Below are 27,913 nucleotides of genomic sequence, written 5' to 3'. Positions count from 1 at the left end.
GTGCACCCCACACACCCCGCCGTGCCGCACACCCCGCTGCAGCCTGGGCCCCGGCCGCAGCCCGCGTGCACGCTCGCGTGCCCCCCTCCCCTGACGGCGACGTGCCCTCCCCGCGCACCCCGGTGCCCCCCGCTCTCTGGGGCGCAGTGCCCCCAGCCCGCACCCCACGCGGGCCCAGCCCCTCGGCCCTGCCCCGGGGGGCCCGGCTGCCCCCGCCGCCCCGACAGAGCACCGCGGGCCTCGCGGTCACACCAAGCATATATTTTATTGAAAGACCAAGTGGATGACAAGGCAGTGAGGGGAGAACCTTTAACCAGGGTTTGTACAAGTGTCAGTTGCTCAGGACTCCTCTTGTTGTTCGAGTTACGAGATAAATATTGGTACATAGAGCGGAGTGGAGTTATAGTCACTAAACTAGCACTGGTCGGATATACGGGGCCGGCAAGCAAAATAAATCACCAGGCACAGCAGTGAGGAGCGGGGGCGGCCGCCTGCCCGGTGCCACGCTCGGGCCGGACCCGGCAGCCGCCCCGGCCGCGGGTTTTCCTCTCGCGGGGCAAATACATTCAGGCCGGGGGGGCTCCCGTGGGGCCAGCAGCGTCACCCCCTGCCCTGTGGGGAGCCCCCCAGCCTGAGCACCGGTCCTGCGCCCCATGGCTGGCAGGGCCCCGCGGGGGGCTCGGCCCCCGGGGAGGGAGGGGATGGCAGAGCAGCAGTGGGGCAGGGGCCGGGGACATGGATGGAGGCGAGGGGGCCGGGGGCAGGAGGGGCCACGCCGCGCTCCCCGGGGGGCTGCAGCGCTGGGGCGGTGGAGGGGAGGGGGCCGAGGCGGCTGCACTGGGGTGCAGGGCCGTTCCTGGGGCCTGCAGCTGCAGGGGAGCCCCCGGGGGCTGCGCGGGTGGTGCTGCCGCTGCGCAGGGGGGCAGCATGGACTCGGGGGCTTCGCAGCTGGAGATGCTCAACCCAGCACCCCCACCTCCCCCCTGCCCCCATCAGCCCCCCACAGCCTCCCCCCAGCCCCATTCACGCCCCTGAGCCCCCCCCCACTGCTCCCAGAAGCATTTGCCCCCCCCACACCCCCTTCACCCCCCAACATCTCCATCCCCTGCGGCAGCGGCCGGCCGGGGGCACGGCTGGTCCCCGCTCCTGCGGCCCCCGGGCTGGCTTTGCTCATGCAGGGGGCAGCCTCTCCCCCAGCCCCCAGGCTCGGCTGCGTCACCCCGTGGCTGGGGTCCCCAGGGCACAGGGCCGGGGCGGTGCTGGGCGCACCCCGGATACCCACCCGTGGTCCATGGCTGCGGCCTGGCCCCCGGCCCCCCGAGAAGCGGTGAGGATGTGCGGGGAGTCCACAGGGCGTGGGCTGGAGCATGTGCAGGGGGGGCCAAGCCGGCTGGTTGTGGGGTCAGACAGAGTCTCTGGCCGTCTGTGGGGCTGGAGGGGGGTGCGGAAGCAGGAGACACCGTGACTGCCCCCCTACTCCAGGTAAATGTCCTCTGTGGGGCAGGCGTACTCCAGGTGCTCCTGGTAATATTCCTGAAACGCTCGTCTGCAAGGAAGGGCACAACAGGGCGGCTCAGGGCTGGGCTGGGGCCCGGACCCCAGCACCGCAACACCCTGCACCACCAGCCCCCCTGCACCCAGCCCCCTGAAACCCCTGCACCCCCAGCCCCACCGTGCCCCATGCGGCCACCCCCGTCCCCATCCCCATCTTACCCGACGCACTCGGCGACGTGCCGCATGGATTCCTGGGAGACGAAGACGTGGCAGGCGAAGCGGCTCAGCACTGGGTGCTTGGTGATGAACCCGAAGTAGCTGGAGGAGGAGGGCAGGGTGAGGGGGGACACCCCACTCCTGCCCCGTGGGGCCGTCTGGCAGCCGTGGGGGGCTCTGCGGAGCGGACACCCACCGGGGCCCTGGGGCTGGGGCAGCCGCACCGGGATGGGGACCGAGCAGGGGGAGCTGGTGCGGCACCGCAGGGGTATGGGTGCCCCCGGGCAGGGGGTCCCTTGGGGCTGGGCGGCCGTGGGAGGAGGGGGTCTCACCAGCTGTTCCGGGGGTGGCACCCGCAGAAGGAGATGTTCTTCATCTGGAAGAAGTGGCTGCAGCGCTCAAACTGGAAGAGAACAGGCAACCGAGGTGTGGGCGCCCGGCTCGCGGCAGGGCAGGCGCCCGGCCCCCCGCCCACCCGCGCCCCTCACCTCCTCGTCCCGGCTGTACTCGGTGACGGTCAGGATGAGCTTGATGCCCTGCAGCGTGATCTCCAGGTCGCAGCTGGCCGGCGGGCGCAGGTGCACCGTCAGCTTCCTGGTGGTGGCAATCTGGGGGCAGGGCGGGGGCGTGAGGGTGGAGCTGATGGCGGCGAGGGGAGGAGGGGGCCACGCCGCCGCCCCCCTCCCGCGGGCTCACCTTCTGCATGGCGGCGCAGAGGATGCCGTTGCCCTGGTGGTACGGCACCTCCACCGAGCCCAGGAACTGCACGTTGAACCGCTCCACCCAGCACGGGTTCCTCTTCAGGCCTGTGCGGGGAGAGGGGACGAGGAGACGGTGCCCCGAGCCCCCTGTGCCCCGCGGCCCCCGCCACCCCCCACAGCCCCGGGGACCCCGCAGGCTCCTACCGATGGCGTCCCTGGCTTGGCCGACAACCTCGTGGGCGTAGAAAGCGGGGAAGATGCCCCTCTCCCCCGTCCGCATGTTGTAGCCCCGGTACCAGTAGTCATCCTCCTCCAGCTCCACCAGGATGGGGTCGTCCACGTCCAGCTCCAACTCATCCTCGTGGCGGGGGATGAACCTGGGGGGGACAGCCAGAAGGAGGGCATGGGCAGGGAGGGGCAGAGCCGCAGGAGAGGGGGTCCTGTGAGACCCCCCGCGGTGCCTGTGACCGTGGCCGTGGCCAGCACGCCGCGGCCGGGCTCGCTGCTCACCTGAAGACGGCCCGGTGGGTTTGCTCCCGCTCCTCCCCGTTCACCATGCAGGAGAACAGCCCGAAGGACTCTGTGCCTGCGGAGGAGAAGGCTGTGTGGGGCCGGGGTCAGCTCCCACCCCTCCGCGTGGGGGGCACCCCCCGCCTCTGCCCACCCCAGGGGGCTGCGGGACGCGAGGGGAGCAGGGAGCAGACAGACAGCCATCACCCACGGGCTCAGGCCCCTCCTCGGGGGGTCCCACCGGAGCGCCTGGCCCTGTGCCCCCCACCCAGCAGCCCGGGGCCGAGGACCCCGTGGGGCGCTGGTGCAAAGGTGCGTTGGGGATCGGCCACCCAGCAAAACCTCATGGCCCCGCTGGGGAGAGCCCACGGCCTTCGAGTCCGGCCCCATGCCCCCTGCAGCCGCCCTGCCCCTGCCCCACCTCCCATGCCGTGCCACACCGTGCCGCACCACGCAGGGATGATGCCATGGCCGGGATGGCTGAGGGACGGCGGAGGGCAGCCAGCCTGCTGACAGCAGGCAGAGCAGCCTGGGAGAGCACGGCGCGGCACAGCACAGCGCGGCACAGCACGGCGCGGGTCACTTACTGGAGGAGCGGGAGGTGCTGTTGACAAAGACGTTGAGGAACTTCTTGGAGAACTGCAGGTCGGCCTCGGGGGACGAGTCCTCGGAGGAGCTGTGGGCGTCGGGGGCCACCAGCCCATCCCCGAAGGCCGCCTCGTCCTCCAGGTCGCAGCGGTCGCAGGCGCGGAGCAGGTCGCTGTCGTCGCTCAGCACCGAGGTGCAGCGCCGCAGGCTCACCAGCTCCAGCTGCGTGTGCTCGTCCACCACCAGCGTGTACTTCACGGAGTCGTAGGCCAGGGACTCGTCCAGCGCCCGCGGCTCCAGCGTCCCGGGGGCAGGCGGCAGCTCCCCCCCGAAGCTTCCCCGCAGCGGGTCCTCGGGGAAGGGGGAGCCCTTCAGGTAGGGCGCCTCGTCCTCGTCCGTGGAGTAGGCCATGGTGAAGCCGCGGTTGGTCTTGGCGGTGGAGACATCCAGGGCAGGGGGGCTGGCGTCGGGGCTCTGCCCCCCAGGCGCTAACCGGACGTCATCGATCATGTCGTCGGCCTCCAGGATGCCCGAGTCCAGGTCCCTGTCAACAGCCCAGTCCTCCGGGCCGGTGGCCAGCGGTGCCGTGGCGGTGCGGGGCTCCCCGGTGGCAGCCTCAGTCCCGGGGGAGGTGCGTGGGGGGGTGCGGGGCGGCCCGGGGCGGCAGCCGAAGGTGGCCAAGACCTCGGAGGCACCCAGTCTGTCGAGGGCGACAGGGCGTCCTGGGAAGACGGGCGCGATGGTGTCGTTGGTGGGGTTGCTCAGGAAGAGGAAGGGGCCCGGCTCGTCGGCGGGCAGCTCCGGCACGGGCTCCGTCCCAGCACCCAGGACTTGTTCATCCTCGGCGCGCTGGAGGGAGCTGCGCAGCGTCTCCATGTCCACCAGCTCGATGGTGCGCTGGCAGTGGGGCAGGGCGGCCGGCTCCCCCGTGCCCACCGGGGAGTCCCGTGAGCCGGGCTCCCCATCCAGCGCCTCGCTCAGGATCTCAGGCTCCAGGTCGGAGGCCGGGGAGATGGTGTCGCAGAGCGAGTGGGTCTGCTGGAAGCACTCGTCCGGGCACTTGATGGGGTAGGAGCCCTCCGAAATCATCTTGTTGACGAGGTTGCTGAGCAGCCAGGGTGAGTCCGAGTCCTCACTCAGGTCGGGCTCCGACTCCGAGTCGGAGTCGTACTCGCTGTTGTCCTCCTCATCAGCCTCGGGCATCAGCTTGGGCCCCACGGGCAGGTAGAAGGAGCGCCGGATGCTCTCCAGGCTGTGGTCCGGGTCGATCTTCAGGTCCAGGGGGCTGGAGGCAGGGATGTCTGTCTGGCCTGCGGGCGCGGAGGAGTCCGCTGGGTTCAGGCTGTCGTAGTAGCCCTCCATCTTCAGCTCCGCCAGGCTCTCCCGCCTCACCACGCCGCGCTCCGGGAGCTCCCTCTCCAGGGTCTCCTCCTCCTCCTCCTTGCCCTTGTCCAGCAGCAGGGAGTCCTTGATGCCCATCAGGCCGGGCGCTTCCAGCTCTGTCTCCAGTTCGGCCTCCGAGGTGGGCGAGCTGGCCTCCTCGATGGAGTTGGTGAGGTGGGAGGACCTGCCGCTGCTGCTGTCACTGCTCAGGTCCAGCTCCGTCTCTGAGATGGAGGAGATCATGTTGCTGACCAGGCGCCCACCGGCGAAGGCCGCCTCAATCTCCCCCTCCACGTCCGAATCAGAGCCGGGCGAGCTGAGATCTTCGCCGTGCCGGCTGCCGGGCAGGAAGGGTTTGGTGGTCCTGCTGGTGAGGTCGGCCTCGATGCCGGGGTCCGAGGAGGGCGAGGTGGTCTCCGAGGAGCCCGAGGGGTGCCCGCGCACGCTGGCCGCCCGGCCGGGCTGGGGGCCCTCCCCATCGGAGCTGAGTGGCTCTGCTGGCCCCGCGGGGCACGTGTAGGGGCCCGGCAGCCGGGCCCCCTGCCCATCGCGCCGCTCGGCGACGGCCCCGGCCGCCAGCTCCTCCCGGGGCCGCGGGGAGCTGGGCTGCTCGCGGCGGGCCGCAGGGGACCCCGGGCTCCCAGACCCCAGGCCACCCCCTTTGCCGGGCGCCGGCCTCTCCCGGCCGCCAGCCACCTCCTGCTTTGGCGGGGCACGGCGGCCGTCGGCGGCCGCGGGGGCCTGGGGCGGCGAGCCCGTGTCGGGGCCGGTGGTGGGGCCAGGAGGAGCCGCAGGCCCTGTTGGAGAGAGAGACGGTTCAGGGGGTGGCTGGCGGAGGTGCGACGGGGAGTGCGGTGCTCGGAGCGCAGAGGAGATGATATTCATGTTATAATCTTCCCCGGCTCTCGGGGGCGATGGGTTACCATGTGCCAGGGACTCGTGGCTGTTGCCTTGCGAGTCAAAGGGGGAGGGCTGCAGCGAGGCGGGGGCCTGCCCGGCCCCCCCGGAGCTCGGCCCCTTCGGGCTCTCCAGGCAGGGTCCATCTTGGATGCAGGCGTGGGGAGACGAGTGTCCTGCAAGGGAAGGCAGAGCCCTGCGTCAACCCTCCGCCCCCCGCGCCGGGGCGAAAATCCTGCCAGGCTTTAGCCAAAGCGGGACGGCCATGGGACCCCCGGGCAGGAGCCCACCCCGGCACCAGCCCCTGCCCCACGGCCCCGCTCCGGACCAGGACCCCATCCCCATCCCGCGCTCACCGATGTGTGAGGAAGAGGAGGAGGAGGAGGAGTGGAGAAGGGCTTCCTGCCAGGTGGTGCGGTGAGCAGGTGGCGGGAAGCTGCCGTTGTTGTTCAGGGAGTCCTGGGGGAAGAGCAGAGCCAGGGTGAGTGGGTGGGCGAGCCCCGGGGAGGGGACACGGGGCGGCCGAGCCCAGGGACAGCGCCCGCAGGGCGTTTGGGGACCCAGCAAGAGGGGCTTGGCCAGGGCGCCCGGCAGGGGCTGCGCAGGGACACGGCGGCACCAGATGAGGCTGGACCGGCACGGGGATGCTCCTCAGCACCGCTCGGTGCCCCCCGCCAGCTTGGCAGCGCCCAGACCACGTGCCCAGGGGCTTATCCGGATTAGGGCCACGACGTCCCCAGCTCCCCTGCCCGGCCGGACTCAGGCCAGGGCAGCGCCTGTCACAGAGCAGGACCGAGGGACGGCACGCCGCCCATCCTGCACCGCCCCAGGGACAACACCACCACGCAGGGGACACGCTGACGCCGGGGCTCTCCCCACGGGACCCCCGGCACGAGGCCCTGCTGCGCCCTGTCCCCCCAAGAGCAGAGCCCGACCCCAGCACGCGGGACCCCACCACCTCCCCCAAAGAGCTGCCAGCCCCACAGCACGGGCAGGAGCCGGCAGAGCCTCAGCTGCCCCGGCCGATGCGGCAGCAGCTGCGGATTAGTCCCGGCGGGAAGCACAGGCAGCGATAATCCCGCCGAGCGGGAGATTAGCAAGCGGGACCAGCGCCACGTGCCGTGGGGCACGCACGAGTGGCGGGAGGGAGGGTGGCAGGGACCTGGCGCGGTGGGGGGGTCGGGCATCGCACGGGCTGTGCCACAGCCCTGGGGATGGGTGCTGGGGCGGACGGGAATGGGCGCTGGAGGGGACGGCGCCCCAGGACCAGGGTCTTGCCTCCTCCTGGGGCTGGTGCAAATGGGTCGGAGCAGGGATTACTGGGATTTGCACCCCGGGCACACCAATGACGGCTGGATCCGGCCACCGCCGGGGACTCTGCTCACACCCCGAGGGATGATGGATCAGGGCGGCCGAAGTGATCTGGCTTTGCCAGTGCATCCCACCGGGGTGCAGCGGGTCAGGGCTGGCGGGCTCTGGTGGAGAGCCCTGGGACTTTGTCACCTTCCAGTGCTGGCCTGGCCAGGACCCCCAGCCCCCCGACAGCCCCCCCAGCCCCAGCGGCGTGCGGTGCCCTCCCGGGAGGGGGCCGAGAATCCTGAAAGCCCCCCGGCACCATGGCAACGCAGCCGGATGCAGGCAGCGCCACACGCGGCTTCCCACACACTGCGGCGGCGTGGCAGCTCAGGGCCGGCACCGCACACGCGTGCGCGCGGGGACATGGGGACACCCCCGCAGCGCCACGCCTGTGGGGACCCCCCACCCCACCCGCCCCGGGGGAGTCCCTGAGCCCAGCTCCGGGGATGGAAAAGGAGGGACATGGCGTGCACGAGTATCCGTGCACACACAGCCGTGCACACACGTGTGTGACACACAGGGCCAGCACGCAACACCCGCGGTGCCCGCAGCCAGCAACCACCCGCAGCACCTCGCAGCGACGTCCCGGACCCCCTGCTCACCCCAGCGCCCTGCACATGGGGATGGGGCCCGCTGGAGCCCCCAGACCCCCGGGCCCGGGCTTGGCAGGGAGCGTGCAGGGGCCCCGCTGGCATCACACAGACCCGTCCCCAACGTCCCCAGCTCAGCCCCACCACCGCGGAGCTGGAGCCGGCGCCGGCGCCATCTTTGCCCTTCTCTGCCCTCCTGGCGCCCAGGACCCCCAGGGTGGGCACAGCCCTCAGCCCACCCCCAGGCAGAGTCCTGTGGGGCCCCTTCCCACACCGCACCCCACAGAACCCCTGCTCCTCCTCCTCCGCCAGCCCTGGGGTGCGGGGGGCAGAGAGACCCCTCCCGGCCACCCCCACCCTCACCTGGGTGCCCGGGGCCGTCAGGTTGAGGGTGGTGGGCCGGTGCTTCTGCGTCTCCTCCAGGGCGGGCGAGGGGATGGGTGAGGCCGAAGGGGACGGTGGAGCTTCCAGCTCGTTGCCCTCCTCCTCCTCCTCTTCCTCCTCCTCCTCCTCATTGTCATCGATCATCTCGAACTCCTGGAAGTCATCCTGGAAGGTGCAGACGGGGTGCGGCTGCTCGCCGCGCTCCAGCACCAGGCAGTCCTGGGGATGCGGCACCGGGTTAGCGGCCATGGTGCTTGCGCTCACCCCGCCATGGCCCCGCTCCCCGGCACGGCCGCCGCAGCGCGACCCTCCCCAGAGGGAGGGTCCCATCCCATGGGATGGGGGTCTCCGAGCAGAGGGAAGTGCTCTGCGCCAGGGACCAGAGATCCCCCTGGCTCCGCCGGCTCCCTGCCTGTCCCTCCCTGCCTGTCCTGGCCCCAACACTCAGCAATTCATCCCACCCACATGCCTGCCTGGACCCTGCCCGTTTCCCCAGCACGGTCCACCCCAGTGCCAGGTAGAGCTGGGGATGAGCTGCGTAAGTGGGAGCCATGGGAGCCACGGGCAGGCACCCAGCTGCTGAGCCACCCATGTTCCCTGCAGCCACCTCAGGGGGCTCGGCCAGAGGTGGTGAGAGGCCCCGGGGTGCCTGGCCATGCCGGGGGGGGTCCCTGGGCTCTGAAACCCGCCTGCACCCTGCGGTGCATCCCCTCCGCACCCTGGCACAAGGGCCCCTGCACCCTCCGCTCCAGGAGGGGCCCTGCCAGGCCGATGGCCCCCCAGTCCTCGGCACAGCCCCTCGCAGACACCACATCCCCGGGGGGACTCGGCACGCTCAGCTCCTGCACCTTCTCGTAGTGGTCCGAGTCGTAGTTCAGCCCGATGCCGCAGTCGTCCGTGATCTCTGAGAGGTCCTCGTCATCGAACTCCTCCAGGCTGATGTCCTGGGGGGGCCTGGGGAGAGGGGCCAGGGACGTCAGGGCCGGGGGCGACACGCTGACAGACCTGAAGGAAGTGCCTCCTGCTCCCCCCACAGCACCATCAGGGCCCGGAGAGCCGAGTGGCACCGCAGGCACGTGCTGGCATCGTACCGCCATCACCCCAGGGTGCCAGCATGGGAGCACCAGCCGGGCAATGCCACAGGGACATGCTGGCGTGGCACCATCGCCCCACGGTGCCGGCACGGGAGCACCGGCCAAGCCGACATGGCACCCTCCTGGGGGTCGCCCCGCGCTGGGAGCCAGGTGAGGCCAGAGGTGATGGGGAGGGTGATGGCCGCAGCGGTGCCCGGGGTGGCTGCTCTCAGCACCACGCTCCCTCCCGCCCAGCTCGCCACAAACTGCCCAGATTCACCACTGGCCTCGTGCCCGGGCGGTGAGAGCCCAGCGCAGCTCAGGGCCACGCAGCCACGGGCTGCCCCTGGCCGGGCAGAGGTGCCGAGGCCACCGCCATAGCGGGCAGCACGTCCCCCAGATTCCCAGCCCAGCAAAATTCCTTGAGCCAAACCCAAGGCACGTGCCGGAGCCGAGGCGGGGAGGGGACGGCTGCCGCCGCCGCTGGCTTCAGGGTGACCCGTGCCACAGGGCTGCCTTCCTCGGGGGTTTACTTTAGGTTTAACCTGAAGCAGAGCCGTGCGCCGTCCCGCAGCGCTGCCCGGGCGCAGGCCCTGCCCGCACAGGCAGGGATGGTGGGCAGCAAGGGAGGATCAACACCCCGACACCCCGGCCTTGCCCGCGCTGCCTGCCTCCTGCCTGCCCCACAGGCAGGGCTGGGGCTGCTCCTGCCCGAGTAAGGGCAGTCAGAGAAACCAAGCGGAGCCGTTCCCGTCAGGAACAGGGGTGTCATGGAAACCAGTGGTTCTGCAGGGAAAGGGGAAAAAAAAAAAAGGAAAAAGACGACAACTCTTGGCAGGATTTGGTGTCAGGAAACGGAAATGAAACGTTTCTGGCGGCTCTGTAGGGTGGGAGGTGCGGGAGCACCCGGGTGCCGGTGAGGACCCTCTGCCCACCCGTACCCTGCCGGGGTCCGGGGACGCCCAGGGCCCCCCATGGCCCAGCCCGAGGGAGCGCGGCAGCTCCCGGGTGGGGTCAGGGAACATGGGGCTCCTCCGGCGGGGACGGGTCTGGGGCCTTGCTGGGGTCTCACTGGGGTCTCGGTCCCAGGACCCGTCCGGCAGCGGGAGCAGACCCCCACGCAGCAGGGGGTCATAGCCCCCACAGCCACAGCCGCCTCCTGAGCCACCTCCGCTGCTTTGGCCCCTGCTTTTGCCCCAAACTCCCCTTTTCCAGCCCCTCGCCCCAGCACGGAGGCCAGTGCTTACTGCCATTTCACAGGGAGAGAGATTTCCCCAAATCACATAATTCCCAGAAGTAGGCCATTGAGACAGCACCAAATAGTCGCAGATCTGTGGCGAAAGCATCAGAGCCGGCAGTGGGACCGCGGCCTCGGCCTGCAGCGGGGCACGGGGCTGGGGCTGGGCCAGACCTCAGACCCCAGACCCCGGCCAGGGGTGGGGGAGCCCCAGGGGCAGCGGGGAGCAGAGCCCCGAGGACGGTGGGGCGGCGGTGGCAGAGCGCCGGGGTGGTGGGGAGCAGGCCCGTCTCCCCAGCCCCAGGGGACACTGGCGGCTGCTCTCCCGCAGGCAGCAGGGTGGGGGGCAGAACCCTCCTGCTGCCAGAGCGGCTGCTGGGACCCGCTGCGCTCCCCGGGGGCAAGCAGGGGCCTCAGGGGTCCCTCAGGAGCGAGGCAGGTGGGAGGGCAGGGACAGCACGGCCATGAGTCCTCTTGGGATGGAGACCTGCCATGGTCCTGCAAAACCCTGGCCAGGCTCCGCTCCCACACGCCTGGACCCTCCTCACCCAGGGGACCAACTCCACCAGCCCTCGTCCCGGCTGCGGGGACACGCACACCGAGCCGGCATGGTACGGCACGGCACGGCACAGCTGCCCTGCACGAGCAGGACTGGGGCCCCTGCCCCACACAGGGCTCCTGCCCACCCGCGGCGGGGTTCTGGCCGCCCGGGGAGGCCGTCCCCCCTCGGCGGGGAGCGACTGCCGTGACAAACCACGGCTGAAATTTCTAGGTCACGACGCTCCCGAGCTGGGGCAGGCACGGCAGGATGGGGCTGCCAGCGAGAGCCGGCCCGGCCCCGCAGCCTCCCCGAGGGGACCCTGACCGTGGCCCCGCTGCAGCCAGAGAAGGGGCAACACCATCGCTGCGGGTGCTGGGACGCAGCAAGGGGCGCCTCGGACACACCGGTGATGAGCAGCAGGCGGGAAGGACGGTGCCGGTCCCTGCGATGGCTGCACAGGACACCACGGCCAGCCGGGAGCACCCGAGCGAGGGTCTGGAGCTGAAGCGGAGCCGAGGCAGCGGTTCGGGGAGGGGGAAGCTCACCCCAGCCCCGCACACGGAGAGGGGGTCGGGAAGGGCAGGAGGCAGCGGGACGCCCCACCGCAGGGTGCGCAGGGACCCGGCACCCCACCGCGCGCACCGGGCCGGCCCCACCGCCGCCACTTCGGCACATCCTGAGCTGGGCCTGGCTGGCGGAGGGGAGCAGGAGGCTGGGGCAGCACCAGGCAAGGGCCGGGAGCCAGACCCCAAAGGGGCCCAGCATCACCCACCCCTGGGGAACGGGGCCGTGCAGGGACGGGGAGCAGGGTGCACACCAGGGCGCACGCGGGCACGCACACCGGTGTTTGCACCGGAGCTGCCGGGGGCCGGGCTTCCCGAGGAGGGAGTGACGACGGAGCAGGCCACGGGAAGATTGAATTTCCTCATTATTTTCAGACCAGCTCCCTGGACAGTTCGCCCTGGCAGTGGTTCTCCTGCAACGGCTTCTCCCCCGGGGACGGGCCAGGGACCGGGACAGCAAATGTGCCCCCACCCCTCTCCGCACCCGCCAACCCCTGCTGCTCCCAGGGCAGGGAAGGGGCCGCAGGGAGGTCGGTGCTGACCCTCGGGGGCCTGGCCCCGCCAGCATCCCCCACCCCAAACCCCGGCACCCAGAGCTCCCATGGCCCGACCTGCGGCCGCCCCTACCGGGTGCACCGCGCGTGCACCATGGCCCTTCCACCATGTCACCTCTACCAGCTTCTTCCCCTCCCGTCAGGGCATCCCACCCCACCAGCCCCACCAAGCCCCGGGCTGGGTGCAGCCTCCCCAGGGACCTCCTTGGAAAGGGCACAATCCTGATTCGGCCCTTGCAGGGCCCGGCTGAACCGGCACAGGCCAAACCCACCGCCCGGTGCTGCCAGGCCAGGGCGCGCCGGGGCTGCGCCCCTGGTGCGGGCGGTAGCCGCGGCCTCGCCGTCCTTACCAGGCCCCGCCAGGCTCTAGGGACTCACGGGTGCTCAGCGGGACCTGGGTGCACTCGCTGCCACGGCGTCCCCGGGGATTTGAGCCGGTCCTCAGAGACCGGGTGCTCCCGGGGAGCTGGAGGGGCAGCGGACGGTCCGTGGCTGGGGGGCAGCGGACACGGCCAGCGCGGGGCCAGGCTGCCGCCGTCCCTCCCTCGCAGAGCGCAAGGGCAGAGGGAGACGTGGAGCAGCAGCGAGCTCCGTCCCAGCGGGATCGAACTCCCTGGGGGAGAGGAGGGGGCCTGGGCCAGGCTGGGGGGGCCCTGGGGGGCTCTGGCCTCGCCCGCCCCTCACGGCCCCGGCCGGGACACGGCCCCGGCCCAGGCCTCGCCGCAGGGAAGGGCAGGGAGCTGCCGGGGCCATCTCCAACCCCACACGGCAGGGCGCAGGGGCTGCACGGGAGCACTGCGAGCAGGACACAGCCGAGACCCCCAGAGCGTTGCCCGGGGCCCAGATCCCGGGCGAGAGGCAGAAAGGAGCCGCGCAGCCACAGCAGAGGCCGTGTCCTCCCCTCCCTGCACCACGGCAAGCGGGGACGCCCCGGGGTCCCGCTGTGCGGCGTGGCTGGGGAAGGGGATGCCCGGGGAGGGGGACAGAGCCCGGGGACCAGCCGTGAGACCCGCCCGGCGCAGGCCAGAACCAACCCACGGCACATCCCGCGTCCCCACTGGATTCCCTCCGTCCGCAGCTCCCGCACCCCGAGAGCTCCCCGGGTGCCCCCCGCCGCCGTCTCCCACCCTGCCCCATCCCGGGGTCCCCATCCCGCACCCAGCTCCTGCCCAGCCCCGCGCCGCTCGCCCGGGGACCCCAACCCCGAGGGGTCCCGCCAAGGTCAGGCGAGCGCGGGGCAGGGGCCGAGGGCTCGGCCGCGTCCCCCTGCCCGCTGGGCGAGGGACCCCCGGGAGGGCCCGGCCGACGGCGGGGCCCCACGCACGGCAGCCCCGCGGTAAGGTGACCCGCGGCGGGGGCAGCGGGCGGGGGGTCCCGGCCTTCGGCACCCACCGGCTTTCGCCCGCGTTTGACCTCGGGAGCGCCGAGCCTCGGCGGGGAGCGGGGCGGCTGCCGACCCCCCGCCGAGCCCCGCGCCCCCCGGCTCCGGGGGCTTCCGCCGCCCCGGGCCGAGCCCCCCCCTCGCCCGGTGCCGGCCCCGAGCATCCCCGGCCGCCTCCGGGGCCGCTGCGGCGCGGCGGGAGAGACAAAGAGGCGGCGGCGGCGGCTCCCCCCGCAGCGGCGGGATGCGGCGGCACCGGGCCCAGCCGAGCCGGGGGGGGGGGGGGGGGCTCTGCCCCGCCGTGACCGGGGGGGGCTCGGCGGGGCCCCCCGAGCCCCAGCACCCCCCGCCCGGGAGGGAGCGGCCGGGGATGCTCCGGGGAGGGCGCGGGGGGGGGGGGACACCCGGCGCGGCGTTAACCCCGGCGGGGGCCGCAGCGGCCCCGGCCCCGCGGCCCAAGGTGAACGGGCGGGGGAGCCCGGGCCCGCCGGACCCCGCCGGGCCCCGCGGCCAAGGGCGGCGCGGCGGGAAGGGCAGCCCCCGCGCCGCAGCGCCCCGGCCCCGCCGGCCCCCCCGCGCCGCCCCGCACCGCCCCGCACCGCCCGCGGCCCGGGCCGGGCTCACCTGCAGCCGGGCGGGGAGAGCGAGTGGAAGGTGGAGAGCGAGAACATCTCGGCGCGATCCGCCATCTTCTCCCGGCCGGGGCTGCGCCGGACTGCGGAGCTGCGCGGGGAGCGCGGGGAGCGCGGCCGGGCGGGGCGCGGGGGCGGGAGCGCGCTATGGCGGGGGGGGGGGGGGGGGGGGGGGGCTCTATAGCGAGGGAGGAGCCGGGAGGGGCGGGGGATGCCGCGGGGGGGGGGGCGGGGGGGTGGTATGGGGGGGGGGCGGGGGGTGGTATAGGGAGGGGGGCGGGGGGTGGTATAGGCGGGGGAGGGGGATGTCTATAGGGGAGCGGGGAGGAGCTGGGGGCTGTCTAGGGAGGAAGGGGCTGTATAGGGAGGGGATGCTGTATAGGGAGGGGCTGGGCGCCGTATAGGGAGGGGTTGGGGGCTGTATAGGAAGAGGCTGGAGGGTATAGGGATGGGGGGGGGTATAGGGAGGGGAGCGGGGGATGGTATAGGCGGGGGAGGGGGATGTCTGGAGGGGAGCGGGGAGGAGCTGGGGGCTGTATAGGGAGGGGGCGCCATATAGGGAGGGGCTGGGCGCCATATAGGGAGGGGTTGGGGGCTGTATAGGGAGAGGCTGGGGGGTATAGGGATGGGGATGGGGGGGGTATAGGGAGGGGAGCGGGGGATGGTATAGGCGGGGGGCTGTCTAGAGGGGAGCGGGGAGGAGCTGGGGGCTGCTTAGAGAGGGGCTGGAGGCTGTATAGGGAGGGGGGCTGCTTAGAGGGGGGCTGGAGGCTGTATGGGGGGGAGCAAGGAGGGGCTGGGGGCTGTATAGGGAGGAGGAGCTGTATAGAGAGGGGCTGGGGGCTGTAGGGGGGGAGCAGGGAGGGGCTGGGGGCTGTATAGGGAGGGGAGCGGGGCTGTGGAGGGGGGCCCAGGGGAGGCTGTATAGAGGGGGAGCAGGCAGGTGCTGGCAGTTCCCTATGGAGGGGAGCGGGGGCTCTATAGGGGCGAGCAGGGCAGCACAGAGGCGCGGGGGCTGTATAAGGGGGGCCAGGACGGGGTGGTATATGGGGGTACTGTGCGGGGGGCTGTGCGGGGGACCCTATGGGGGAATGGAGGGGAGCGTATAGGAGGGGTTCGGGGGGCTGTACAGGGACGTGCAGGGGGGCAGAGGGGCTCTATGGGGATGTGCAGGGGCTGTATGGGGAGGTGCAGGGGCTCTATGGGGAGGTGCAGAGAGTCTATAGGGAGGTGCAGGGGCTGTATGGGGAGAGGGCGGGGGGCCTATAGGGAGGTGCAGGGACTGTATGGGGAGGGGCGGGGGGTCTATAGGGAGGTGCAGGGGCTGTATGGGGAGGGGCGGGGGGTCTATAGGGAGGTGCAGGGGCTGTATGGGGACGTGCAGGGGCTCTATAGGGACGTGCAGGGGCTCTATGGGGAGGGGCAGGGGCTGTATGGGGAGGGGCAGGGGCTCTATGGGGAGGTGCGGGGGCTCTATGGGGAGGGGCAGGGGCTCTATAAAGAGGTGCAGGGGCTCTATAAAGAGGTGCAGGGGCTCTATGGGGAGGTGCAGGGGCTGTATGGGGAGGGGCAGAGGCTGTATGGGGAGGTGCAGGGGCTCTATGGGGAGGGGCAGGGGCTCTATGGGGAGGGGCAGGGGCTCTATGGGGAGGGGCAGGGGCTCTATAGGGAGGTACAGGGGCTGTATGGGGAGGTGCAGGGGCTCTATGGGGAGGTGCAGGGGCTCTATGGGGAGGGGCGGGGGCTCTATGGGGAGGGGCAGGGGCTCTATGGGGAGGTGCAGGGTCTGTATGGGGAGGGGCAGGGGCTCTATGGGGAGGTGCAGGGGCTGTATGGGGAGGGGCAGGGGCTCTATGGGGAGGGGCAGGGGCTCTATGGGGAGGGGCAGGGGCTCTATGGGGAGGTACAGGGGCTCTATGGGGAGGGGCAGGGGCTCTATGGGGAGGGGCGGGGGCTCTATGGGGAGGGGCAGGGGCTCTATGGGGAGGTGCGGGGGCTCTATGGGGAGGTACAGGGGCTGTATGGGGAGGGGCAGGGGCTCTATAGGGAGGTACAGGGGCTGTATGGGGAGGGGCAGGGGCTCTATAGGGAGGTGCAGGGGCGCTATGGGGAGGGGCAGGGGCTCTATGGGGAGGGGCAGGGGCTCTATGGGGAGGGGCGGGGGCTCTATGGGGAGGGGCAGGGGCTCTATGGGGAGGTGCAGGGGCTGTATGGGGAGGGGCAGGGGCTCTATAGGGAGGTACAGGGGCTGTATGGGGAGGGGCAGGGACTCTATAGGAAGGTACAGGGGCTGTATAGGGAGGTACAGGGGCTGTATGGGGAGGTACAGGGGCTGTATGGGGAGGTGCAGGGGCTCTATGGGGAGGTACAGGGGCTGTATGGGGAGGGGCAGGGGCTCTATGGGGAGGGGCAGGGGCTGTATGGGGAGGGGCAGGGGCTCTATAGGGAGGTGCAGGGGCGCTATGGGGAGGGGCAGGGGCTCTATGGGGAGGTACAGGGGCTGTATGGGGAGGGGCAGGGGCTCTATAGGGAGGTGCAGGGGCGCTATGGGGAGGGGCAGGGGCTGTATGGGGAGGTACAGGGGCTGTATGGGGAGGTACAGGGGCTGTATGGGGAGGGGCAGGGGCTGTATAGGGAGGTACAGGGGCTGTATGGGGAGGGGCAGGGGCTGTATGGGGAGGGGCAGGGGCTCTCCAGGGCGCTGTAAGGGGGGCAGGGAGCCGTACGGGGAGGCGGAGGCGGCGCAGGCCCGGCCGGGGCGGGCGGTGGCGGCCCGGGGCTGCGCGGCGGGAGCTGTCCGGGGCCCGGTGCTGAAGGACCGGCGCTGGCGGCCCGGGGCTGCCCGCGGCCTGGAGCTGCCCGGGGCCCGGTGCTGAAGGACCGGGAGTGACGGCCCGGGGCTGCCCGGGGCTGAAGGACCGGAGCCGCCCGGTGCTGACGGCCCGGGGCTGCCCGGGGCCCGGTGCTGAAGGACCGGAGCCGCCCGGTGCTGACGGCCCGGGGCTGCCCGGGGCCCGGTGCCGAAGGCGGCCGGGGGGGCGGGGGATGCAGGAGGTCCCGGCGGTTTCTGCTGTGGGGGCAGCGAGGGGCGGTGGAGGCCAATGAAAGGGGGGGGGGGGCATTGGGGGGACACAGCGGGGGTCCAGGGGAGGGGAGGGCCCCGCTTGGGGCAGCGGGGCGCAGGAGGCGGCGGGGGGCGGCGCACGGGGGCGGGCGGTGCGGTGGGTGCTCGGGGGGGTTAGGGGTCTGCGCCTTGGCGGGGGGCAGCGGGGGCCGAGAGGAGGCGAGGGGGTTGTGGAAGGGGCCCTGCAGGGCTTGGGGGGGTCCTTGCGCTGGGGAGCAGGGGGGCACGGGGGGGGCAGCGAGCGCAAGCTGCACCGGGGGGCTGGAAAGTGGGGGGGCACCAGGGGCCGTAGGGGACCGTAGGCCAGCGTGTTTGGGGGGCCGTGCGGTAGGCGGCAGGACGCGGGGGGCAGGAGCTGCTGGGGGCACTGGGGTGGCAGGGTCCAAGAGGCGGCGGGGGTCCGTGCACTGGGAGCAGGTGACACTGGGGGGCCCAAGGGGAACGGGGGGCCGGGGCCCCAGCCCCTCTCCGCGGCTCCTTGGCCTCTGCTGGGACCGGCTCACGGCAGGGCTGGGCTGTGCTCCCCCCGGCCGGCCACGCCACGGCCCCGCACCAGACCCCTCGTACCGGACCCCTCGTACCGCTCCCCCTCTCCCACCGCTCCCCGCAGCCCCGGGCAGCTCGGAGGGGCGCTGGCCCTGCCTCTCCACCCGCTCGGCCCATCCCAGGGGAGGCTGGGGGGCGCGGGGGACGCGGCCTCCCCGGTGTCCATGCAGGCCGAGCGGACCTGCTCAGGCCACGGCTCCCGCTCGGGCCACGGCTCCCGCTCGGGGGGCTGGCCGAACCCCGGGGGCTCTTTTGATCCATTCCCAGCTGCAGGCAGCAGCTGCCTGCGGGGCGCTGCCCGTCCTGCGGGACAGCACCAGGGCAGCAGCGGGACAGCGGGCAGCCGCCACCCGTCCTTCCACCACCACCAGGCAATGTCCGCACCGGCTCTGTCCCACCGGCCTCCCGCGGCGCAGGCAGACACCCGTGCTCCGCACCGGGTCCCTGGTCAGGGGTGGGTGCCCCTTCCCAGCCCCACGGGGCTCGGGGAGCACCAGACAGTGCTGGTGGGGCTGTGCCCCCAGGATGGCTGTGGCGAGCCCCCCGCGACCCCGCTCCCTGCCTGCAGCTTCCCTGGGAAGACGGGCAGGCAGGGGAGACGCTTTCCCGGGACAGGGCTGTCACCTCCCGGGAGCGGCGTGTGGTCTGTGGCTGGGGAAGGGCTGACCCCGCAGCACGGCAGGGCCCTCCCTGCACCCCGAGGCGGGGGCTCCTGGGGAGGAGGCTCTCGGAGGGGACGCCCCACAACCACAGTCCCTGGAAGTGATGGTGCCCCTGTGCTGGGCACCGGTGAGGCCGCCCCTCGAATGCTGTGCTCAGCGCTGGGCCCCGCACCCCAAGGCGGCCATGGAGGGGCTGGAGCGTGGCCAGAGCAGGGCAGCGAGGCTGGGGCAGGGGCTGGAGCACAAGGCTGGGGAGGAGCGGCTGGGGGAGCTGGGGGGGCTCAGCCTGGAGAAGAGGAGGCTGAGGGGAGCCCTCAGCGCTCTCTGCAAGGGCCTGAAAGGAGGCTGGAGCCGGGGGGGTCGGTCTCTGCTCCCCAGGAACAAGCGCTGGGACGAGAGGGAACGGCCTCAAGCTGCGCCAGGGCAGGGTTGGGTTGGGTATGGGGAAAAACTTCTTCCCCCAAAGGGCTGTCAGGGCCTGGCCCAGGCTGCCCAGGGCAGGGGCTGAGTCCCCATCCCTGGGGGGATTTAAAAGCCGGGTGGATGTGGTGCTTAGGGACATGGTTTAGTGGTGGGCTTGGCAGTGCTGGGTTAACAGTGGGACTCGATGATCTTAAGGGTCTTTTCCAACCTAAATGATTCTATAAGTGCTCAAAAACCGTGTGGATGTGGTGCTTAGGGACAGGGTTTAGAGGTGGACCAGGCAGTTAGGTGAACGGTTGGACTTGATGATCTCAGAGGTCCTTTCCAACCTTAACGATTCTGTGATTCTTTGATTCTCCCCTGGGAAACGCAGCCGGCAAACAAGGGGCTCCGCAGCACCCCACTAACGGGGCGGGTTTGGGGACAGGGGCCACAGATCCGGGCAGAGCAGGGGCCGCAGCCATTCCCCTCCTGCCGGTCACCAGGCACAGCCTCGCTGCCGGCTCCTGCCCACGGCTCCCCACGAGCCTCTTCTCCCCCCGCGTCCCTTGCCGTGGGGCTCTGGCACCGCAGGCAGGGGCTACGGCACACAGGGACAGACTCAGCACGAGCAGCCGCTGCTGGGTGCGTGGGGCCGGGCAGGGCCCCCCAGCCCCGTCTCTGCTGGGCTCCCAGCTCCCAGCCTCGGGGAGGGCAGCGGAGCAGCACGGGCAGCAGCCCCTGCCCATGGGCCCTCTGGCCCCAGGCCCACGTTGGCCCCAGGGGCAAGCCCTGTCCCTGCCCAGGCCCCAGCCGTGCCGCCCCACAGACCCCCCAGCGCCCGCCCGGCCCTGCCCGGCCTCCCGCCTCGGGCAGGATCAGGCAGCCACGGCAGCAGGCAGATGGCACAGCAGCACAGATGCCCCCAGACCCCCCCGCAGACCCATCTGCTGCCGCAGCAGCCCAGAGCCCCCCCTCGGCCCGTGGCACCGCCGGGCTCCGCTCCCGGCACAGCCCATGGCCCCGGCTGGTGCCGAGCGAGGGGAGAGGACGTAATCCCGGCTCAGGGCTGAGCGCTGCTGCCCCTCACAAACCTCTCCCTCCCCTCGCAGCCAAGCTGGCCCCTCCTGCGCCCCTTCCCCAGGGCCCCACGCCCCGCGGGAGGGCAGCTCGGGGCCGCCCCAGGGCTGGCACCCCTCTCCCTGCTGCAGCCCAGCCCCTCCGCTGGCACAGGGCGGGCGGCAAGGGGCGGCCGCGGGTGCCCTGACCTCAGCACCGAGGCCCTGGCACCCACCGGAGCGACCGGTCCCAGGCACAGATACCATCGGTCCCCAGCTTTTATTGTGCAGCAAAGGGCACGGGGCAGCAGCCGTCCGTGGGGCGGGCTGGCCCCGTCCCCACCGTGCTCGGCTGTCACAGCCCGGGTCAGTGGCGGCGGCGAGGGGGCTCTGCCCCCGGCACGGGAACACCAGCGAGCCCTCACGAGCCCGACTCCCCCTTGGCCAGGAGAAGGTCCAGGTAGGCCCCGGAGATCAGGTCCTCCTCCTCGACCCCCAGCTCCTTCATCAGCTGGTGGGCCACGCGCTCGCCGTCCTCCACGGTCTGCTCCTCAGTCAGCACCACCTGCGGGCACGGGGAGGGTGAGTCCCGGGCGCCCTGGGGCCAGCACCCACACCCCAGTGGTGCCCCGCTCACCTCCAGCTCCAGGAAGTCCCCCAGCCCCTCCACGCTGTCCAGGTGCACCCGGGTCTGGCCCACGAGGTAGAGGAGGCGCTCCTTCCTCACCACGCCCAGCACGCCCAGCGCCTGTCCCAGCACCGCCTGCGCACCAGGAGAGGAGCTGCCCGCCGCCGGCAGCCACCCCGGGAAGGGACAGCCGCAGCGCCGGGCTGTGCCAGGCGGCAAAGCCAAGGGTACAAGCCCCCGGCGAGGCCCTGGCCGGGCCATGGGGGCCGGGTGCCCCACGCAGCCCCTCGCTGGGGAGCAGCCAGGGCCGGGGGGGCCCCCCAGCGCTTACCTCCAGGCCGTCGGGGTCGTCCGTGGGGGTGATGCTGAAGCAGGAGAGCTTGGGGCCGAGGGCGTCAGGGCGCTCGTAGAAGATCAGCTCCCCCCGTCCATCCTGGGAAGGCAGCAGGTCAGGGTCAGGCAGAGGCAGGGTCAGGGTCAGGCAGGGTCAGGGTCAGGCAGGGTCAAGCAGGGTCAAGGTCAGGCAGGAGAGGCAGGGTCAGGCAGGGTCAGGGTCAGGCAGGGTCAGGGTCAGGCAGGAGAGGCAGGGTCAGGCAGGGTCAGGGTCAGGCAGGGTCAGGGTCAGGCAGGAGAGGCAGGGTCAGGCAGGGTCAGGGTCAGGCAAGGTCAGGGTCAGGCAGGAGAGGCAGGGTCAGGGTCAGGCTCAGGGTCAGAAAGGGTCACGGTCGCGCCGGTCCCCCCGCCTGCCGCCCAGGGACCCCCGCCCCAGGCCCCGCACTCACCGGGGTTCGCCGCAGCTTGAGGCGGCCCCGCGGGACGCGGAAGAAGGTGTCGGCCTGGCCCAGGACTTGGGCCTGGGCTTGGGCTCGGGCCTGGACTTGGGCCCGGGCCTGGGCCGGCGCCCTCAGCCGCGCCTTCACCTCCACGTTCCGCCGCATCCCCGCCGCTCAAGCCCATTGGCTACGCTTGGCTGCGTCATCGCCGGGCGCGCTTTGCCATTGGCTCAGTCAGCGCCAAGCCCCGCCCCGCTGGGCCGCGACGGGCGGCGGAGCCGCCCGTCGCGGCCCAGCGGGGCGGGGCTTGGCGGCCATGGCGGCGGCGGGACGGGGCAGCGGGGCCGGGACCGTGCCCGCCGCCACCCGCCTGCAGGCCTACGCCTGGTGCCGGGAGTTCCTCGCCGGTTCCTGGAAGCTCATCGGGCCGGAGGAGTTCGGGATCGGGCCCGTCAGGTAGGAGGGGGAAGCGGGAGGCCGGAGCGCGGGGTGCGGTCGCCCGGCCCCGCCCGGCCCCGGCTTCTCGGTCACCGGTTTCCCTGTCCGACGTGGCCCCGTCGTGTCCCGCCCAACCGGTGACCCTGTCCTACGCGGCCCGGTTGTCCCCCCCTCCAGCCGGTGGCCCAGTCCCCACCCCCAGCCAGTGGCCCTGTCTTACGTGGCCCAGTTGCCCCCACAACCGGTGGCCCAGTCCCCCCCGCAATGTCCCCGGGTTGCCCCTGCCCCTCAACTGGTGGCCCTGTCCTACGTGGCCCAGTTCCCCCCCACCCCCAGCCAGTGGCCCTGTCCTACGTGGCCCAGTCGCCCCTACAACCAGTGGCCCAGTCCCCGCCCCGGTTTCCACGAGTTGCCCCCCGCTGCAACCGGTGGCCCTGTCCTACGTGGCCCAGTTACCCCCACAACCGGTGGCCCAGTCCCCCAACCCGTGGCCCTGTCCTATGTGGCCCAGTCCCCCCCTCCCAACTGGTGGCCTTGTCGTGTGTCCCCCCCCAGTTGCCCCCCCAACCGGTGGCCCTGTCCTGCATGGCTCGCTCGTCCCCCCAGCCGGTGGCCCAGTCCCCTGCCGAGTGCCCCAGTCCCCCTGGCCCTCCCGCAGTTGCATCCCCCTCCCTGTGCCCCCATTGCCCCCCCTCCCCGGCGAGCCCCCCGCAGCCCCTGACCAGGCTGTGCCCGCAGCGGGGGGCTCAGCAACCTGCTCTTCAAGTGCGCGCTGCCGGAGCACATCCTCAGCGTGGGGGACGAGCCCCGCCAGGTGCTGCTGCGCGTCTACGGGGCCATCCTGCAGGTGAGCGCGGGCGGCGCCGGGACCCCCCCGGGCAGCTGCGGGGCTCGGGGCTCGGCCGGCATCTTCCCCCCCGGCCCGGGCCTGGCAGCCGCCCCGTGTCTCCTGCGCAGGGCGTGGACTCGCTGGTGCTGGAGAGCGTCATGTTCGCCATCCTGGCCGAGCGGGCGCTGGGGCCACGGCTCTACGGGGTCTTCCCCCAGGGGCGGCTGGAGCAGTACATTCCGGTACGGGACAGGCTCTCCCCCCGGCCCCGTCCTGCGGGAGCCCGCCTTGGGGGGCTCCTCACCTCGGGGGGCTCCTCGCCCCGGCTGCGGCCAGCCGCCACAGGAGGAGACGCCCCACGGGGCTCCTCGTGCCGCCGAGGGCAGAGCTGGCTCCCCGGGGCGGGCAGGCTGCTCACATCGCTGCTGTGCCCCCCCCCAGAGCCGGCGCCTGCGGACCGAGGACCTGCGGGACCCCGACATCTCCAAGGAGATCGCGGTGAAGATGTCCCGGTTCCACGGCATGGTGATGCCCTTCAACAAGGAGCCCAAGTGGCTCTTTGGGACCATGGAGTGGTGAGGGCAGCCGCTGTCCTGCGCGCGCGCGGGCTCCTGGATCACCTCAGCCCCTGAAATCCCGCGGGGTCCGGAGCACAGGGAGGTTTCCCAGCTGGCTGCTGGCAGGGCCCACGGGGACGGGACGCAGAGCAGCTCCGCGGCAGCTCTGGCTCTGCGCTGGGCTGGGGAGAGGGGCGATGTGGTGGGGTGGCAGCGCCCAGGGGTGTCCGTCCCACCACAGGGCTGTCTCCTGCACTCCAGGTACCTGAAGCAGATTTCGGAGCTCACCTTTCCCGAGGAAGGGCAGCTGAAGAAGTTCAACCACCTCAAGACTTATAACCTGCAGGAAGAGATGAAGAGCCTCAGGTGAGCCGGACCTGCCCGCCGGCGTGGCGCAGTGCTGGGGCTGACCCTGTTCCATTGCCAGCCTCCTCACGGGCAGCCCGGGGCGGCTCAGCTTCTCTGGAAACCGGTCTCTTCTGTCCCGTGTCCTCGGAGGGTGCCCTCCACCCGTGGGCCCTGCGCAGGTGCTGGGGGACAGCTCTCGGAGGGGTCCCTGCGTCCCCGGGGCAGGGTTCCTGCCGGGTTCCTCGCGCTCTGGATCCCAGCTGTGTCCGTAGCTCTGTCTGCCCGCGCGCAGCGGCAGCAGTGGCCCCCGCGTCCCTGCGGCTGGTGGGCGAGGGCTGGCGGGTCCTGCCCCTGCTGAGGCCGCTCTCCCCTGAACTGCAGGGAGCTGCTGGAGTCCACCCCCTCGCCGGTGGTCTTCTGCCACAACGACGTCCAGGAGGGTGAGTGCGGCGGGCGGGCGGCTGCTGCCCCTCGCGGAGGCCTGGTCCTGCAGCCGGTCTCTCTCCCTGGGCTGCCCAGCGGAGCCCGCCCGCCCCTGGGCACGGGCTCGGCTCCTGCCCCTGCCCGCAGCCGCCCCCAGCGCCGGGGCAGCTGGTGGGGCCCCCGCAAGCCAGCCCCGTCTCTGCACAGGGAACATCCTGCTGCTGGCTGGCCAGGAGGCTTCCTCCTCCGACAAGCTCATGCTCATCGACTTCGAGTACAGCAGCTACAACTACCGGTGGGTCTGGGGGCTGCGGGGGGCTGGGCTGGGCCCCGCACGGGGGTCTGGTCTCCCGTTCGCGAGAGGCTGGGGCTCTGCTCACCCTCCCCTTTCCCCAGGGGCTTCGACATCGCCAACCACTTCTGCGAGTGGGTTTACAACTACACCCACGATTCCTGGCCCTTCTTCAAGGCTTCCCTGGAGAACTACCCCAGCCGGCAGCAGCAGGTAGGGCTGCCCTGTCCCTCGGCAGCGGGCAGGGGCTGCTCCCAGCGAGGGGGTCAAGGCAGGGGAGCCCTTGCGGAGGCTGGCGGGGGTGTGCCAGACGTGGCGGTGCCGGGGTGGTGCAGGCAGCCAGCCCCCTGCCCGGTGTTGGCAGCGTCCCTGCCTGCTCTGTTCCCCTTCCAGCTGCATTTCATTCGGCATTACCTCTCGGAGGACTCGGGGCGACGTGGGGACACTACGCATGAGGAGCAGGCCCGCATTGAGGAGGAGATGCTGATGGAGATCAACCGGTGAGGGGCACGCCGGGGCGGAGGGGCGTCCCTGCGGCTGCGGGGGCCATCCTGGGGGCACGTCCCCTGGTCCCCGCTGCACAGAGAGGGCAGCATCCCCAAAACCCTCCGCGTCCCACTCCCTCCTGCACGCCGTCGATGTGGGGCAGGGACGGGGGTCCCGGCGGGGCTGACAGCTGCTCTCCATCAGGTTCGCTTTGGCCTCTCACTTCTTCTGGGGCCTCTGGTCCATCGTGCAGGCAAAGATCTCCACCATCGAGTTCGGGTACCTGGTGAGCGCTGCCCGTGGGTGCCTTGTTCAGGGCTTGCCTGGGGATCCCTTGCACATCGCTCCTCCCCTGACGCGGGGTGTCCGGGCTGGGGGTGTCGGGGGGCACAGGCAGTCCCTGACTCCCCTTTCCCGCCCCAGGACTATGCACAGAGCCGCTTCGAGGCCTACTTCCAGCACAAGGCGCAGTGCTCCTGAGAGCGGCCGCCCCAGCCCTGCCTGCACCCGCCTCGACTCCGCAGCCTCCCCCTGCCTGCCCCGGCAGCGCCCGTGCCGCGGGGCAGCCCAGGGACGCGGTGTCCTCTCCCGGGTGGGCTCCCCCCGTGCTGCGAGGGGGGCTGCTGCCCGGAGCGGGGCTGTAACGGTTCGGGGGGTGGGTCTGCTCGGGCGTGTGCCCCTGGAAAAGGGGACACCCTGCTTGGAGAGGTGGCACGCCAGCCGCGGGGCCGTGTCTGTGCCGCCGCTCCTGCAGAGATGGCCCCTGGCAGAGGGGGGAGGCGGTTGCCCCAGCCCTGCCTGCCTGTGCCCTGTCCCTGCCTGCCCCTCTGGTGCTGCCTGCGGCTGCCCTCCTGCCCCTGGCACATCCTCCTGTGGCAGCGCGTCCCTTGCCTCTGCGCCGCTGGCATGGAGTGGGGCTTCAGCTGCAGGTCCCGGCCGGTGGGAGCCCCCTGCCCCGGCCAGCAGCAGGAAGGCTGGCGCCACCTGGACCGGGGTGAATGACTGTCCTGGCTGTCCTGGCTGCCCCTTGCACGGTCCTGCCCGCAGCTGTGGTCCTGCCCGCTGAGGGGGGTCCAGGCAGGGGTGCTGAGAGGTCCCAGGGTGCTGCTGGGGGCAGAGGGGTGCGGGGGACCTACACTCACCTCTCATTCCCCCCCGCACCCTTCCCAGACCTCTGGGGCTGGGGCAGCACCTGCGAGCGGCTCTGCCAGCCCCCGCGCCGCGGCCTGGCTTCCCTGCGGCTCGTGGCTGCGTGGCGTCGCTGCTCGGCTGGGCCGGGGGCCGGGGGCTGCTCCTCCCTTCCCCTCCCCTCCCGACAGCAGAATGTAAACTGTCCTCAGACCAATAAACGCTGCGGTGGTGCACGGCGCCTGCTTGCTCTCCATGGCCCCATGGCCACCACCTCCTCCCTGCTCGCCCCCAGCCCCGGGCTCTCCCGGGCCGTCCTGCCTCCCACTGCTGGGCTGTTGCAGCGGGTGGGGGGCCACCCCACAGCAGCATGTGCCAACCCTCTCCCCACATCCCTCTCCCCAGTCCCTCTCCCCAGAGGCACCAGCCCGCGCAGGGGGGTCGGCAGGGGCTGTGGCTTGGGACGGGCAGCGGGTGCTGCAGCTTACGCCTGCCTGGGGCTGGGCTGGAGGGGACGGTGGGGGGCACGGGCTGCGATGGAGACACGGGAGGCCCAGGCCGTGTCCCCCGCCTCGCCCTGGAGGGTCTCGGCCATTGCAGCTGCTCCGGTTTGCGCTGTGGCAGAGGAGATGCTGCCCCATGTCCTCCCGCCCGCGCTGCTCCAGGGCCTTCGGTTACTCAGTGCGTCCCCGGGGGCTGCCTGGTGCTGTCCTGACCCCTGCAGCCCCGCCGGCCAGGGACAACGCTCCGCGGGCGCTTGGGGCGAGCAGGCAAGCGTGCCGCTGCCCCATGGTCTCTGCTTCCCCCAGAGCCGGGGTGCTGGGTGGCTTGTGTCTGCCCTGCTCCAGGTTGCCCCAGCCCACCAGGACCTTCCTGGCCCGTGGTGCAGCCGGCAGAGCCCCGGGGCCATGAACTGACCGGGGCTCACGGGGCCCGGCCGTGTGTGCCCAGCCCCAGCTCTGGGGTGCCCATGGCTGCCCGGCCCCACGGGGGCTCGCAGGCAGCGCGGGAGCAGGGGGGAGCCGGGCTCGCCCCGGACCTCAGCCCCACACCCCCAGTGCAGCCCTGGGGCTTCGGGCCCTGGTCCTGACCCAGCCCGTGCTGCCGGTGCTGGGGGCTCGGCTCCGCTCCCCGGTGCTGCCGGTGGGGCTGGCCCGGCGGTCGCAGGGAGCGGGTGCGTTGGGGTGCTGGTGCCCCGGGGGGTGCAGGAGGCCCCGGCGGTGGCTCTGCACGCCCTGCAAGGAGAGCCTGGCCCCCCCGGCACACAGCCCCATGGGGCTCTGCCAGCTCCCGGCCGGGCCTGGCAGTGGGTCACGGCACTGCCCGTCCACGCCGATGAGCGCAGCTTTGGCATGGCACAGCTCTTCGACGACATCTTCCCCATCGGCAGCTGCCGGGGACGGCAGGGGCTCGTGGCTTCGCCTTCCCGTTGGCCGCCTTCCCCACGCCCCCCAGCCGGGGCTGCGCTGCTGTCTGCCCGGCCCTGGCTGCCCTGGCCCGGAGCTGCCCGCCGGCACACGTGGAGCCGAGCATGGGGTGGCGTGGGGGGCCGGGGCCTGGTGCTCCCTCTCAGCGCTCGCCCAGCTCCTCTTTCACCCGCACAGCGGCTATTTATAGCCCCGCGGCCGGCGAGCAGCTCAGCAGGGCACGGGCCGAGGGCTCCTTCCCCGCCGGCCACCCAGCCCCGGAGCCGGGAGCGGGGCAAAGGCCTGGGGGTCTTCCCGGGGCTGGGCAGGGGCTGAGCCCCGGCCGTGGCGGGCACCAGCCACGTGCCCGAGCGGACGGGCAGTCACAGCAGCGTGCAAGGGGCACGCACACGCACGTGCCCCACGAGCACCCCTGCCATCGCCGGGGCGGCAGCCCTTCGCCGGGCTGGGGGCCGGGGGGCCGTGGCCGGGGGCCGTGCTGCTGCTGTGCCGGAGCCCTCACCGGAGCCCTTCGGCTGCAGCCGGGCAGCACAGGCAGCACGGGCAGCTGCCCCCGGCCTGCTCTGGGGCGAGCGGGAAGGGAAGGCCGGGGCCTCCCGGGCACGGCGGGCAGCGGCCTCTCCTCTGCCTGCCCTTGCCCGGCGCTGTCCCGCTCCGCGGCCGTGGCGCGGCAGGATCCGGCCCTGCGGCCC

General features: G+C 72.3%; 3 protein-coding genes across 5 annotated transcripts; 1 reads left to right on the top strand and 2 right to left on the bottom strand.

Annotated features, from left to right (window-relative positions):
• Positions 1 to 1,473: 1,473 nt before the first annotated feature.
• On the bottom strand, positions 1,474 to 14,157 carry MAPK8IP2 (mitogen-activated protein kinase 8 interacting protein 2; the record flags this gene model as incomplete). The annotated part of the gene is made up of 12 exons (XM_082309154.1): positions 1,474 to 1,546; positions 1,714 to 1,812; positions 2,043 to 2,113; positions 2,199 to 2,318; positions 2,407 to 2,516; positions 2,616 to 2,788; positions 2,922 to 2,997; positions 3,509 to 5,965; positions 6,146 to 6,248; positions 8,099 to 8,338; positions 8,968 to 9,073; positions 14,093 to 14,157. The coding sequence occupies 12 exons, from the start codon at positions 14,155 to 14,157 to the stop codon at positions 1,474 to 1,476; spliced, it is 3,693 nt and encodes a 1,230-aa protein (XP_082165280.1).
• A 6,014-nt stretch (positions 14,158 to 20,171) lies between these two features.
• On the bottom strand, positions 20,172 to 21,458 carry LOC309589762 (uncharacterized protein; the record flags this gene model as incomplete). Its single annotated transcript, XM_082310242.1, has 4 exons — positions 20,172 to 20,457; positions 20,530 to 20,655; positions 20,852 to 20,953; positions 21,303 to 21,458. The coding sequence occupies 4 exons, from the start codon at positions 21,456 to 21,458 to the stop codon at positions 20,314 to 20,316; spliced, it is 528 nt and encodes a 175-aa protein (XP_082166368.1). The 3' UTR covers positions 20,172 to 20,313.
• Positions 21,459 to 21,598: 140 nt separating this feature from the next.
• On the top strand, positions 21,599 to 26,023 carry CHKB (choline kinase beta). 3 transcript variants are annotated; one of them, XM_082308441.1, is made up of 11 exons: positions 21,599 to 21,749; positions 22,470 to 22,578; positions 22,689 to 22,802; positions 23,002 to 23,135; positions 23,379 to 23,483; positions 23,847 to 23,905; positions 24,096 to 24,183; positions 24,285 to 24,393; positions 24,574 to 24,680; positions 24,871 to 24,952; positions 25,090 to 26,023. In XM_082308441.1, exons 1-11 carry the CDS (start codon positions 21,610 to 21,612, stop codon positions 25,144 to 25,146), a joined length of 1,104 nt encoding a protein of 367 aa, XP_082164567.1. In that variant the 5' UTR covers positions 21,599 to 21,609; the 3' UTR covers positions 25,147 to 26,023. The 3 variants fall into 3 exon arrangements, with proteins under 3 accessions (XP_082164567.1, XP_082164566.1, XP_082164565.1); XM_082308440.1 differs by having other exon boundaries at positions 22,498 to 22,578; positions 22,667 to 22,802; positions 24,285 to 24,680; XM_082308439.1 differs by having other exon boundaries at positions 24,285 to 24,680.
• Positions 26,024 to 27,913: the final 1,890 nt, after the last annotated feature.

This window comes from Platalea leucorodia (genome assembly GCF_965183815.1).
Source record: "Platalea leucorodia genome assembly, chromosome: 4".
In the NCBI taxonomy this organism is placed as follows: domain Eukaryota; kingdom Metazoa; phylum Chordata; class Aves; order Pelecaniformes; family Threskiornithidae; genus Platalea; species Platalea leucorodia.
The sequence above is the reverse complement of the archived record's forward strand: the minus strand, read 5'-3'. Positions and strand labels throughout refer to the sequence as shown.